We start from the raw sequence: 14,765 nt of genomic DNA, 5'->3' as shown, positions 1-14,765 counted from the left end.
ATAACACCTCCCAAAGCTGCTGTTGGGAAATGGAAGAGCCAGAATTTGAATGCAGAGCTGACTGACTCCAAACTCCGTTCTTCTTTCATTATGTTGTTCTGGATGGTGTGGTCTGTGGAGAGAGTCTGCTGAGGCTACATGACGGGGCACAGAGAGTGTGTTGGAAAGAGTAGGGGTGAAGAAGGACCCTGGGCAGGATCAATATGGCCTTGGGAGCCAGGCAGAAATGTGGTACTTCTCAAGTGTGCAAAAAGCTTTAGAAAAATGTTATGAGCTCCTCTAGTTAGTAAGCAGTGTAAGAGCTAGAACTTGTCCACCAAACACAATGCCTGGCACGCCATAGACACCCAAATATATGAGGAGGAATAGATGGATGAGCCAAGTGGGAGAGGTCAGAGCACAGGTGGGTTCCACAAGGCAGTAGGGGATTCTCAGGATGGGCGAGCCCACCTTGTTCCCTAGATACAACAGTAAGTTCTATTCTCTGGATAAAAGAGGAAACAAAAAGGCCAGTGGTTTACTCATTTAAGTGAGAAGTTTTACAAGGAAAGATACTCAAGACAGAAGAGTCTCTCTTCATAGGGGAGGCTTAATGCTGAGCCTGGTCCATGCTAAAGGCAGCCTAGCTTAGTGGAGGAAACACCAATTTTGCCATTAGACAAACCTGGGATCAAATCCAGATGGTTACTAACATGCTGTGTGACTTCGGACAAGCACCTCAACCTGTCTGAGCTTCTGTTTCCTGATCTGTAAACTAGGATTGTAATACTTAGAGAAACAGGGGTAAATTTTTCACGTGGTTAATGTGCTTTTCTATTTGGCCTTTCTGAGTATATGACTTTTCTCTGAGCTGGGCTGTGTTAACCATCTACTTGGGAAAGAAAGTATAAAAGAAAGTGGAAGGAAACTCACTCGATGCCACTGTATGGGACTCGTTGCCCCACACCGACAAGTTCCGTAGCAGGACCCCTGCTCTCAGGCCTTCTGGTACATGAGAGTCATTGAAGAACTCCAACCAGACAATCTTGTACTCAGACCATACCACTTTATTTCTTTTTCTTTTTTGGTACTTTATTTATTTATTGAAGTATAGTTGATTTACAATGTTTCAGGTGTACAGAAAAGTGATTCAGTTTATATATATATACTTTTTCAGATTCTTTTCCATTGTAGGTTATTACAAAATACTGAATATAGTTCCCTGTGCTATACAGTAGGTCCTTGTTTTTTATCTCTTTTATGTACAGTAGTATGTATCTGTTAGTCCCAAACTTCTAATTTAACCCTCCCCCCCTTCCCCCTTTGGTAACCATGAATTTGTTTTCTATGTCTGTGAGTCTGTTTTGTATATAAGTTTATTTGTGTCATTTAAAAATATTCCGCACATAAGTGATATCGCATGATATTTATCTTTCTCTTTCTGACCTACTTCACTTAGTATGATAATCTCTAGGTCCATCCATGTTGCTGCAAATGGCATTATTTCATTCTTTTTTATGGCTGAGTAATATTCCATTGTATATGTGTACCACATTTTCTTTTTTCATTCATCTGTCAATGGACCCTTAGGTTGATTCCATGTCTTGGCTATTGTAAATAGTGCTGAACATCTCCTTGAATTAGAGTTTTCATCTTTTTCAGATATATGCCTAGGAGTGGGATTGCTGGATCATATGGTAACTCTAGTTTTAGTTTTTTATACTTCTTTATTTCTTAACAGGCTCAGCTACCCCCTGGTAGCTCAGAGCTTCTTCACCATGAGTTTCTGCCAAAATCCCAAACAGCGGAGTGGGACAAGAGGTCTTTGCCCTCAGCATCACCCTCAACTCATCCATCATTCTTCTCCTTCACCTGGGTCTGAAGACCAAAAGGGGAAAGTTGAGAGACATGATCTTAGGCCCCCTTATTTCTCTCTTTTTGTCATTCTCACAATTTCCTAGAATCAGAGTCTTCCCATCCCTTTCCTCTCTGGTCCACCCTTGCCAAAAACTTCTGTGGTCTTGCCAACCAAGACTGGTCCTTAATATGCCAAAGAGTAGAGATGAAGGAATTTAGTAAAAACTACCTTCCAAAGTCAATATTGTGACTTAAAATTTTTATTATTTTCTTGCTGCACAGGCATTTTTTGAACGTCAGAAATTTGCATTTAGCTCCTTTAGAGGGAGTAAGGAAGTGCTTAAGAGCACGGATTCCAGAGTCAGACCGCCAGGTCCAAAGCATGGTTCTGCCACTTACAAGTGGTGTAACTTTGGGTAAATCACAAAACCTCTCTGTGCAAAATGGGGTTAGTAATAGTATCTCATAGGGACTCTTGGAATAGTACATTAGTTTGTATATGAAATAATAACACCTCTCTGTTTATTATGCATATAACTGTGTTTTCACCTTCTTTATCATTAATCAGTATCATCACCATTTTTCTTTGTGTTCCTTCTTTAATAAACCCTAATTTCCTAGCCTTACCTAGGTATAGGGATGCCATGGGCCATCTGAGGTAAACCTCATATACTCAGGAAGACAAAAGAGAAAAGCACACTAATAATTTGAAAAATACATTATCCTTAGACTGCAGTCTAGTTGGTACAGTTGTTTTCCCATAGGGCTATGGGTTAGCAATTCTGATATTGCTAGACATGTATACTGGAATTAAACAACTAAGTAAATGGATGGTGGAGGATGGGAGTCAGGCTTCTCATTGTTGGGGTGGGAGGTTATAAATGAGCAAGGGGAGAAAGCTAGACTGATCCATGTGATAATGGATTAGAGTTGAAGATATCAGGATGAATTCATGTTAAGCTTAATATAGACACAGACGGTTACATATATAAATATTTATAGATATGTATATATGTATGAGTCAGTATACACACATAGATTTCCCTACTCAGTCAACTGAGAGGGACTAGAAGCCGTGAGCACACTTGGCACCCAGATTTTGGTTTCTAACACCATTCTCCTAGAAAGGGAACCAGGGTCCTTGGAGAAATGGATTCTAGGATGGGACAGGAAATAAACAAGATGAACCTGGAGCATCTTGCATTGCTAGAAAGTAAGAAAGTTCTCCAAAGAAAGGGCAGGGGGGAATGTAGAAGCCAACTGAAAGAGATTCCAATAGCCAAACCTGGGGAAATTTGAGTGAAAAAACAAAATAAAATAGCATTGGATTATAATCCAAAGTATAAAATACATATCCATGTGTCCACACTAATATATATCATATATATATATATATATATATATATATATATTTGAGCGAATAATTAAATGGGGAAGAAGAGACAAATCTGCTATGAAGAACAATTCCAAATAATTTATGTAGACACTGTACTCAGAGAGGTAGAGCATAACTTCCCACTCCTTAAGTGTGGGTTATGTATTGTGACTTCCTTCCAAAGAGTATGGTATGGAAAGAGAGAAAAATAGAGTAACTTTATAGTGGAGAGATTTGAGAAACACTGCCTCAGGCAGCAATATTGATATTTATGACATCAATAATGATGTCATCATAGAATGTATCCTTGATATGTTATGATGAGAATGTCACCTTTTCTGTATGGTTTTCCTCCCCCAAACCCATAACTGCAGTCTAGTCATGAGAAAAACATCAGACAAATTCCAGTTGAGGGACATTCTACAAAATACTTGACCAATACTCAAAATTGTCAAAGTCATCAGAATAAGGAAAAGTCTGAGAAATCCACAGCCAAGAGATACCTCAAGAAGCATGATGACTAAATTTAATGTGCTACCTGGATGAGATTCTAGAACAGAAAGAGGACATTAGGCAAAAACTAAGGAAACCTGAATAAAGTATGGGTTTTAGTTAATAGTTATATGTCAGTCTTGGTTTATTAATTGTAACAAATGTACCCTATTGGGGAAACTGGGTCCAGGGTATATTGGAACTCTCTGTGCTATCTTTGCAGTATTTCCGTAAATCTAAAACTGTTCTACAATAAAAAATTATTTAAAAGATATATTGTTCCTGTATCATTACTTCACAGGATTGATATGAGGATTTAAGGAGATAGCGCATGAAAAGTTCATTACCAAGTGACAGGCACATAATATATGCTCCACAGAACAGCACTCCTTGACCATCTTGTGCCTTTCTGTGCAATTCTTCCTTGTGATATGTCTTGAAAAACTTACTATTGTTGCCTTTCCTCTAAGATGAGCCAAACTGGTCTAGTTTGTAATAGTTGGTATCTGCCTCTTTTGGTCTGAGAAAACTAGAGCATCATCCCAGGGTTTGTAATTGAGCATTTTTACCTTAATGACCCTATCTGGATTGCATTCATTCGTCTGTTTAGTAACTAAGATATACCACATCATAACAGTACTTACATGGTGGTTACCTTGCTGTAAATCTGCCAGATACTTCTATATAGAGTACGTGTATTTTAACTTTCTTTGAAAATGATTGTCAAATATGTGAGGCCCATTTTCTGTCTTAGGAAGGGGAACATGGGGACGTTATCAACTTCTTGTTTGCTGACTGAGGGTCTTGACGGAATGCAGCATCCCAGAACAGCAAGTCCTTGTCAGTTATTTCTAAGGATCAGAAGGAGTTGCAAAATTGTAATGAGGCAGGGAAAGTTTTCTTGTGACCTTGGGTAGAAAGTACCTTTCTACAGAGGTGAGGTGGATAAGATATCTCTGGGGCTGAGGTGTATCTAGCAGAGAAACCATACTGCTGGGAGCAGGACATGGCTGGTCCTACTGAATTCCCTCTATGGTCATGGCTATGCAAAAGAAATTATATATATATGCACACACACACACACACACACACATATATATATATAATTTATATGTAAAATATATATAGTAAATATATAAATTATGTATACACATAATTTCTTTTGCAGAGTATATTTACTTAGTATATTATATAATATATAAAATTGATAATATGTAATTATATAAGTGTGTACATATACAAATACCTACTATATTACATAATACATAAAACTATATATAAAATATATAATATATAATACATAAATTATATATATAAATTATATATATAATTTCTTTTGTATCGTATATATACTTAGTGTATGTATAAAATATAAAATATATAATATATATTATATAATATACATTATATTATATATTTGTGTACATATGTGTATAAATACATACACGTGCATGGACATATATACATACTACGTACATACATACATTCAAATAGTTATTTCCTATCTTTATGCTTCTTCTCTCAGTTGACAAGGTGAGGATTTGCACATTATAACCTACTCTTCTCTCTTCACTCACCCTATTCTATTTTTCTTGGATGCCAACCTGAGCTTACCTCCCATCTACTCTTTTGTTTGTCCTCCTTAGCTGGATATTATGTGTGGAGAACTCACAGAAAAACTGGGTTGCCATGTCTGGTCCATCCTCCTCAGTAAAATGAAAATAACATTTAAGAAACCCAGTCGCCAGTGTCTGTTTAATAATTCTTGATTGCTGCCCTGAGCCTGGATTTCAGTATTTCTGAATAATCAGCGCCTGGAAGCTAGCAAAAAATGACTATCTAAAACTGCCAGAAATTTGCTTCCTGTTGTTCTGAATGTGAAAGTAGGAATGTGACTCTGGGGCAGCCTCATTTGCCTTTGTGCTGGATCACTGTGGTGGGCCATCTCAGTCCTACCCACTGGCATTAAGTAACTACTCGCTGCCCCTGAGTTAGCCCAGGACTTGGGAGGAATCATCCAAAAGCAAATGCTTTATAATGGAGTATTCTGTTTAAGAATATAATTCTTTAATGAAGCGTTTAACATTTCCCCTGGCAGGACTGGAGACAGAGTTTGAAAATAGTGGATGGGATCTGGGACTGAGGGAGCAAAGAGATGGGAGTAAGGGCTCCCACTGGATGATGGGCTTAGGTGGTGTCAGCTCTGTAACTAGTTAAGGGTCTATTTCCAGAAAAAAAAAATACCTGCCATTAAGATATTAGTTAATTAACTTATGAAAGTCCTTGGGCATTCTTTATGCACTACTCAGTCAATTTGCTGTTTGAAATTTCTACTGAAGCTCTGTAGAAAATCCAGGGCTAATGCCGGTTCCACCTTGGTGCACTCTGCAGGCCCCATGGGAAGCCTCCCTTCTGGTCAGTTCCAGCCTCCCAGAGGGATTCTGGACAACAATTGTACTAGTCAGAACTTACATTGCACGTGATAGTAAACCCAAAGCACACTAGCTTATTCAGAAAGGGACTTCCCTATCTCCTCTGCTTCTTTCCTTATTCTTTCACAATGAAGAAAGATTTTCTTCACATGGTAGGTTCAAACTTATTTGGATTCATGACCTCCTGGCTCCTTGACTCCAAAGCTTCCCAACAGAAAAAATTCAGGGAAGGACTCTGATTGGCCCAGCCTAGATCACATGCTCACTTCTGGCCCAATCACTGTGAGGAGAAGGAGGTGCTGTGATTGGTCTGACTTGGATCACATGTTCACTGTGCGACCAGGAGGGTGAGTTACTGGCATAATTTCCAACTGCCAGCTCTTTCTTACAGCTCTGAGTAAGAGTTTTTCTGGCCACCAGAGCTCACTGTGCCCATGAACATGGTAGGTTACAAGTGCTGAGGAATTACTGTCTCCCAGAAGCAGCCCTCAAACAACGACTGATGGGAGCTGGCACATAAATACTCAGGGGCTCACTTGCCCGTGGGCTGACAGAATTCTGAGACATGCAGTCAACACCATTTACCAGAATGCCAGAGTGGGATTAAACTCCTGTTCTCCACAGTTGCCCCTTGTTGGGCATTGCACTCTTTATCTGCCTCTTTCTCTTTCCCATCTCGCCCCCTCACCCCTTGTCTGCAGTATTGCCTGACTTCACCTCCCAAATATGTTTGTACTTGAGTCCTTATCTCAGTGACTTCTGGGAAAACCCAAACTAAGAGAGTTACAGTGATTGGCAGCTCATCACATGAGTCAAATGGGGATGAAGCAGAGTGCCTGGAACTGGTACTTCTGAATACACAGAATAGTAGCTGTCAACTAAAATATGTGTGTGTGTGTGTGTGTGTGTGTTGGGGGAAAAAACCCACAGAGCAGCAAACAATGAGAACTTATAGTAAATCACTTCCTATTACACCAACATTTGGGCACAAGCATGTCTGGCCTGACATGCCCAGGGGAAGCAGACAGACCTCCCCAGCAGGTTGTTCTGGAGAGGAAAATGTCAGAGGATGTGGGGTCCAGGCTACAGGGAGAGCTGTAATTTACATGAGACAGCATTTCCACCATGACTTCATTAATCTTCCGCCCCAGCTGAATCCCAGCCAAAAAGTTATCATGGCAGAGAGACATGCCCGCCTCCTCAGATGCTGGCCAGCGGCTGGGCGACTTGGCTTATGTTCGGCGATATTCCCATTAGACAGTTGGGCTTGTGGGATGGCCCGTGCACGTGCAGTGATAAAAATACTCTCCTTATCTCTGTGTCTCAGCTGTGGTAACCCTGCTTCTTTCCTTTCGAGTGTATTGGTTTCTAAAGCCAAACTTATTCTATATATGTCATGGGTTGAATTGCCTAGAAGCAGCAGTGCTTGAGAGAGGGGTTCAGGTGTATGAGACTCTGAAGGAGTAAAACATACACACCTCTCTAAGGTTGTGAGGGAAACAAAATAGGAAAGACAAAGGAGCCACACAGGGATGGGGCTCTTAGTTTCAGATAAAGTCTAGGCCAGGGGTTGTCAAACTATGGCCCGTGGACCAAATTCAGCTGCCACCTATTTTGGTAAATAAAGTTTTAAATAAAGTTTTATTGACACACAGCCACGCTGACATAATGTCTATGTCAGCTTTCTTGCTACAAGGGCAGAGTCGAGTCGTCTCTGGACTGGATGGCCTGCAAAGCCTAAGCTATTTACATTCTGGCCCTTTCCAGAAAAAGCTTGCTGACCCCTGCTCTAAACTTGTCTCAACCCATGGGAGCTCTGGAGCCCCCCTTGCTCTATAAAGTTATCCCCACCTTGAGGCAAGGGCTGGTCTTGGTACCCTAGTGTCAGCTGGGCGTTGGTTGTCATCCACCCTGGGTGTTAAGGGTGAGGGACATTAAGCAGATTAAGCCCAGGATGGTGGCTCCCATCAGCCGAAAACAATTTTTTGGATGTTAGGGGCACCTGTGAATTCTGAGCAACTGACACAGTGGCTGGGAAATGGGTACACGTGCTGGTAAAGGGGACCTTTCAAGGCACTGCTAGCAACTACTGCCATGTTGATCTGGATCTCCAGATGTGTTTCATGAAGATGGAGGGAACCCTTGCTTCCTGCCTGAAACTGAGCCATAATTCTCTCACCTGGACTCCGTGACTCCCATTTCACTCTTGCCTTCAGTCCGTCCATCCCATTGTTCTCAGGGCGAAGACAGAAACCCTCAACAGCTCAAAGAATAATTCCTGAGAGAAAACTTCTTGAACCTTTTTCCCCATAGATTCCAGTCCCTCTAAGTAGCCAGTATTCATTTTGTGTGTTTTTACCTATTTTTTTCAGTCTTTGCAAACCACAGCACACAAAAATATACAGATTTTCTTTTCTTTAAACCAAATGCCGTGTTACGCGCATTACTTTGACATTTGCTTTTTTTGCCTTAACAATGTAAATCATAAGAAACTCTCCAGTCTGACATGTATAGTTAACTGATATTTAACTCATTTTTTTAACAGCTGAATGATAGCCCATCATATGTATGTACATATTATGTACCTAATACAGATGTACAGTAATTTAAGCATTCCTACGTTGATAGGAGTTCAGGTTGTTTCTGTGTGGTTTTTATTTTTCACTTTACAAACCATGGTGCAAAGAACAGCTCTGAACAAATATCCTCACATTCTGTTGCTTGTAGGCTGAAGGCTCCATCCCTAGAAGTGGTATTATTTGGTCAACATACACATGCATTTTAAATTTCCACACACGCTGCCAGATTCCTTTCTGCAGATACAGCAAATCATATGTCCACCATGAGTTTATGAGACTGTCCAGTTTCCAACATCTTTGCTAGATTGGCGTCCTTCAGTCCTTTTAATTTTTGCCAATCTCTTGGCAGGGGAGTGGCCTCCCGTTGTCCTGACTTGCATTTCCTTGACTGTTATTGAAGTTGGTCATCTTTTTATATGTATATTGCTTTGATAAAAGTAGTCCCCGCAGTGATAGGACCTTATGTTAATCTGGGGGGAGATGGAAGTGTTCTAGGGGAATCCTTTGCTCTTTACCCATCCATCCTCGGCTGCTCTCCAATGCAGAGTTGGTTGTTGCCGATATACCTGCCCATCCTCGGCTGCCCTCCCTCTTGTGTCCCCAAAGGGCGTGGAGTTTTGGTCTCAAGGGATGTGGCCATGGTGGGAGTGGGTAGAAGGTCCTGCCCCATTGGTGACCGTCTCCGTCTGTTCTCTTCACTTCTAGACACCACCCAGATGAACAACGCAGTGCCCACCTCCCCTTTGCTCCAGCAGATGGGCCATCCACATTCCTACCCCAGCCTGGGCCAGATCTCCAACCCCTACGAACAGCAGCCACCTGGCAAAGAGCTCAACAAGTACGCCTCCTTGAAGGCTGTCGGTAAGTGCTGTTTTGTTTCTTCTCTCTCTCTCCTGTACTTTTCTGTTCCTTCTAGATTTCCTTATCCCCTATTTTTTTTCTACTCCTTTTTCTGTCTTTCTTATCTCGTCTATCTATCACCTATCTATGTATCTATCATCCGTCATCTATCTATCCATCTACTATCTATGTATCATCTATCTATCCATCCATCATCTATCTATCTATCATCTATCTATCTTTCAAAATTTCCAGATGTAAACATTTCTGGTGTTGGGGGGTGGGGGGGAGCCTGGAGCTCCTATTACCTGAGTTCTTATCAAGTGCCAGACATTTCATTGGCCCTTTTATAGACACTGTCTTATTTTCTCATAGCGCTCCAAAGAGGAAGGCATAAGTATTGCCCCAATTTTCAGATTAGGAAAACTGAGACTCGGGGAGGCTAATTTAACTTGCTCCCAATCAAGCAGCCTGTGGGCAACTTGAACTTGTGTTTTTATCGCTGCAGAGCCTGTGCTCCTGCTGCTCCCTTCCCACAGCCCTGGGTGGGTTGGGGTTCAGTCCATTCCCTCGATTTGTACATGAGGGAGTCTGACGGTGACCCAGGTTCCTAAACAAATGACTCATGGCCCCGTTCTATAGGATGGAAGCAGCACCCACAGCAAAGTCAAGCTTTGGGGGGGGCAGAAGACTCCCAGACCCCATGCCTTCTTTTATAATCAGCTTCTCATCCTATTTCCTCTCCCCACTGCCAAGCTCCTCGTTGGAGATGGGACAGGAGACATGTGCTGATCCATTCCAGTATGAAATATCCTAATTTTGTTACAAACTCAGGACAGAAACCAAAGCACAGACATGATCACATGTCTAGGCTGCTGTCGGAACCACGGTCTACAGACATCAGATTCATAAAACAAGCACGTTGGTGCCCAACAGAGGGCCAGACGCATACTTGGAGCTTAGCGTTCGAACCAGAAGTCCATCTTTAGGAATTCCTATTCCTCAATCTCCCACGATTTCCAAATGGAACCATTTGAAGAGGGTTTGAGGGGTGCTTATAATTCTGAGGGCACAGGTTGTGCTGCCTAAATTCCAAGCCTCGTAAGACTTTACATAGGAATCTCCCACGTTTCCTGTTGAATTTCTCCACCCACCTCAACCCTCATCTACACCCATGACCACAGATTTCTTCTATTCCGTATTGTGTGTTTGCAGAGCACATACATCCTAAACGTGTTCAGATAAACTCAGATGTTACTAGGAAGGGAAGGGAGCTGTTGCCTAGGAGAGAAAGAGTCAGGGCATCTGTGCCAATGTAACTGCAGAAGCCTTCATGCACTGTTCAGTGGCCCACCTCCCTTTCTGAGCCTTGCACTTAGGTGATGAAGAGCATCTGCTGTTATACTTGATTCTTGTTTTGCATTAAAAAAAATCCACCCAGATGTCTTTTTCTTTTTGAACTGGTTCTATTACCCAAAACAACTCATTTCTTCAACTTAGGCCCCGTGTTTCCTTCCCCCTCAACACCCAATAGCTCTTCGGGTAAATCATAAATGGATCTTCCAACAGAATTCCTTGATTCTGTCCAGCATTGACTCAGGGCTTCTTGGTATAGCAAATGTTTGCAGTGCATTTGGAATTAAACTTGCAGTCTGAAAGTTTATTTGACACTCCTTGAGTAACACTTTCTTCCACAAAGCCGGGACTCCTGAAGTGTTTGTTGAATGAAGGAATGAGCTTGTCTTTGACAAGAATCAAAGAATAGCTTAGTTGGAAGGGAGCACCCCTATATCTTCTAAAAACTCTGAAGGGTCTCACTTGGGGTACCCTCCTCAATCCTGGCTGTGGTTGACGTGACCCTCTTCTTCTTGGTCCTTCTTTTCTGACTATTACGGGAGTTCACAAGCTTTATCTGAGTCACTGGTCCTGTGAGGTCCAGTGAGGGGCAGACTGAGCGAATGCATGACCCGATGGGTTACCCAGGAGTCCAGAGTCTGCCTGCCCAAGTGAAATGCAAATCCCGTAATAAACATTATTTCAAGGGTTCTCTATTAAGGCATAATGTGACTGTGCTGTGAATGATGAAATGCATTTCATTAACAAAATCATTACCACCCAGTAGAGAAGTTGTTTAAAAAATGGTTTGCTGTGGAAAGCTCTGCAGTCTCTGATAACCAGACTCATTTTCTAAAAATTTCAATTCAGTAAATAAGGGGAGACTTGGACAGCCTTTAGTGTTAACTGCCAAGTTCAAAAATACCTCTGGAAAATCAGTGTTCTCTTGGAGACTTTAATATTCAGAACATCGAGTGGGTTGGTCACCAAAACCCCCTGACCTCAGCTTCTTTGTGTGAAAAACGAAGAACCTGAACTCTCTAGTTTCCAAGCTCCATTCTAATTTTAAAGTTGGAAAATTAAACAGTTCTACTCATTCTAGTCATTAGAATACCCGTGGACCATTAAATGTGTCTCCTTCATTCACTACCGACTCTGGGGAGAAAAGGGTGGGAATTATTGGTAGTTCCTGAGATAAATTCTTCCCAAACAAGACTTCCCATCTATTTAATTTAATTTGATTTGATTTAATTTAATTTTTATTTTATTTATTTAATTTTATTTTTGTTGTTTGCTTGTTGAAATCACACTCATTCATGTTTAACGAGAGCTCCTTTCTTTCTATAATTCAGGGATTTGGGAATGTAACATCTGGTCCTATATAGCATGTGACTACAGAACGGTCTCCGTTCCCAAGGAGTTCATTGGCCAGTTATTGTAAAATGTCAGCATACACTAGGGAAACGCAAGAGGCTAAACCTCACTGTACTCTGTACAAGAAGGAGTGATGAAGTTGAGTGATTACTTGTTCAACGCTTTCATCCATCCTGCAGACATTTAATCTGGTGTCCCTTGATTGTAGGTCCCACTGAGGCATGAACCCAGTCCGTCCCTTTCATCCATGTATCCCCAGCATGTAGCACCATGAAGGGATCTTTTCTCTTTTTTTTGAACTAGTATTTTTATTCATTTCTAAAGTTCTTCCCTTTTTTCCTTTCTTTAGCGTTTCCCATCCCCCACCTGCCATTTCAACCATGTAGAGCTATTTGGGAAAATTGGTCTCAGCAGAACATCAGAGAACACACGCATCAAATATCGCCTTTGGACTATGTAATTTAAAAAAAAAATCTTGTTTTATCAATAACTCAAATATTATTTTAAGCATTTAGTCCATGTAATAGTAACAAAATAAATGCTCACTTCAGTGTTTTCAAAATCACTCCAGACCTCACCCTCGGCTTTTCTTCTCCTTGGGGTGAATAAACTTGGGGGTCTGTATTTGGTGACCCACTGACATCTGCAGAGGTCTGACATGTTCTAAAACTGCACGATTCCTGGCTTTTTCCTCCTCTTCTCTGCCGTCTTCCACAAAGGGTAAAGCCCACCTCATCTCTGCTGGCACAGGACAAATCGGTTATTGCTTCTGTGGCCTGTGATCACTCATGAAGGGATCTTAATAAGCCCTCCCAATACATATTTGTAAAACCACTGAATAATACCACGTGACAGACACCACCCACATCATGTCAGGAGCATGAGATCATCAGCAAGATGGTGGCATATAGCACTGCCCCTGCGGTTGGTCAGGACTGAGTTTAAGATCTAGTTCATACGTTTATTGCAGAAATTACTCAACCTTCCAGGTCTCAGTTACCCCATGTGTACAATGGAGATAATAAAAATATCCAACTAATTGTCTATTGGCAAGATTTGATGATACAGTGCAGGGAAAGTGCTTACCCTGGTACATGGTCAGCCCTCAATCAATACTGCCCCATATGAAAGTCTCCAGACCAGAATTGTTTGTTGGTCATATTTTTCCTTGAATTTCCAAATACACTGGTACCTTGATTAACATGCAATTGGTAGATTTCACTTTGAAGGAAATAGAGAGTTGGGTCCATATCCTTCACTCTAGTTTGATGGGAAAGATGTGCCTGAAAGCTAACTCACTTTGGGACTCTGATAAAACAAACAAGCAAGAAGCAAACAGCAGATGACTTTTCTGAGTTGTGCTTAGGGCCAGCAAAGAGGCGGCCCAAACCTCACTCTCCCCATCAATAGCCTGGACAGTGAAGGTCCATATGCCGAGAGCTATGACTCCTACAGTCCATCAAAGAAAGATCCTGTTTCACTCCATTAACTCTCCTTACTAAGTCAGAAATGTGGGTTTAAACATTTTCTAAGTATTTTCTCAAGTCAAGAAGTGTGTGTTGTTCTCGACTGAGCCAAACTGTAACCTGAAAATTCAGTTAAGCACACAAACCCTCTGGCCTGAGCCACCTGTGGATAGGTGGTTACAATGCAAGGACCCGCTTTATGGTTCCTCATAGGTCAATGTTTGCAAAGACAGTTGTGAAAATCTCCCGAAGGGTCACCTGATGATTCAGAGATGGGTGATTCCTGCCTCCAGAACTGGGAAAAGACCGCTCTGTTATGTAGTTCCTGATGGGCTTTGCAAGTGGAAATTGCCTGCATGTTGGCATTTAGCTCCTATTGGCCCCGTGTCTAGTTTTTCCTCTAGGTGTCTTGAGAGTTTAAATCCTCAGCTGCTAAAGGTTCCTGACCGCATGCCCTTCAGATGCTTTAGTGCAACTTATGCTGCCCAGCTAGAGAAAGAGACAGGAAGTAACAGCATTATTGATAAAAGGCTGTGCCTTTTTTTTTTAATTCAAGAATTTAATAAGAAAATATTTTCTCTGTTGCTATTTGACACTCTATGGACTATTTTCCCAGTACCATGTTACATTTTCCAGTAGCACTTTTTACAACCACAGCCACAATGCACTTAGATGTGGCAGGAATTCTTTTTTGCTCTTTCTGTAGGAATCATGTGTGAAAACCCTAAGTGACGCATAAGCCCCTCAAATGTGAATTAACCTCTGCTAGTTTTTCTTTTTGTCATTGTTATGGAGGAAGGTGAGCTAGTATCATTGACCCAAACAGCACGCCTCTGAAGGAGGTATCAGCCCAAGGTCAAAAGATGGGGAAACTGAGGCTTGGTATAGTTAAGTAATTTTCCCAAAGTCACACCCAAAGAGCCAAGACCCATATTTGGGATAGCCTGATTCAGGTCATCTTCTTCCCACGAAACGATGCTGTCTCTCACAGAGCAATTTCTGGCACCAGAGGTTATAACCAGGCCAAAATAAAAAA

At 41.5% G+C, this 14,765-nt stretch overlaps 1 protein-coding gene across 2 annotated transcripts in view; it reads left to right on the top strand.

Moving 5' to 3' along the window:
- Nucleotides 1-14,765, top strand: part of SHISA9 (shisa family member 9) — a gene marked incomplete at both ends in the record, with an annotated part of 289,723 nt that overhangs the window by 255,002 nt on the left and 19,956 nt on the right. For both annotated transcript variants that reach the window (XM_082858193.1, XM_082858192.1), the window contains one exon: nucleotides 9,420-9,575. In XM_082858193.1, coding sequence (XP_082714319.1) covers nucleotides 9,420-9,575 — 156 coding nt within the window. The remainder of the gene's footprint in view (nucleotides 1-9,419; nucleotides 9,576-14,765) is intronic.

Source organism: Leucopleurus acutus, assembly GCF_964270905.1.
Source record: "Leucopleurus acutus genome assembly, chromosome: 16".
Taxonomy (NCBI): Eukaryota; Metazoa; Chordata; class Mammalia; order Artiodactyla; family Delphinidae; genus Leucopleurus; species Leucopleurus acutus.
Note: the sequence above shows the minus strand (reverse complement) of the source record. Positions and strands in the feature narration are given on the sequence as shown.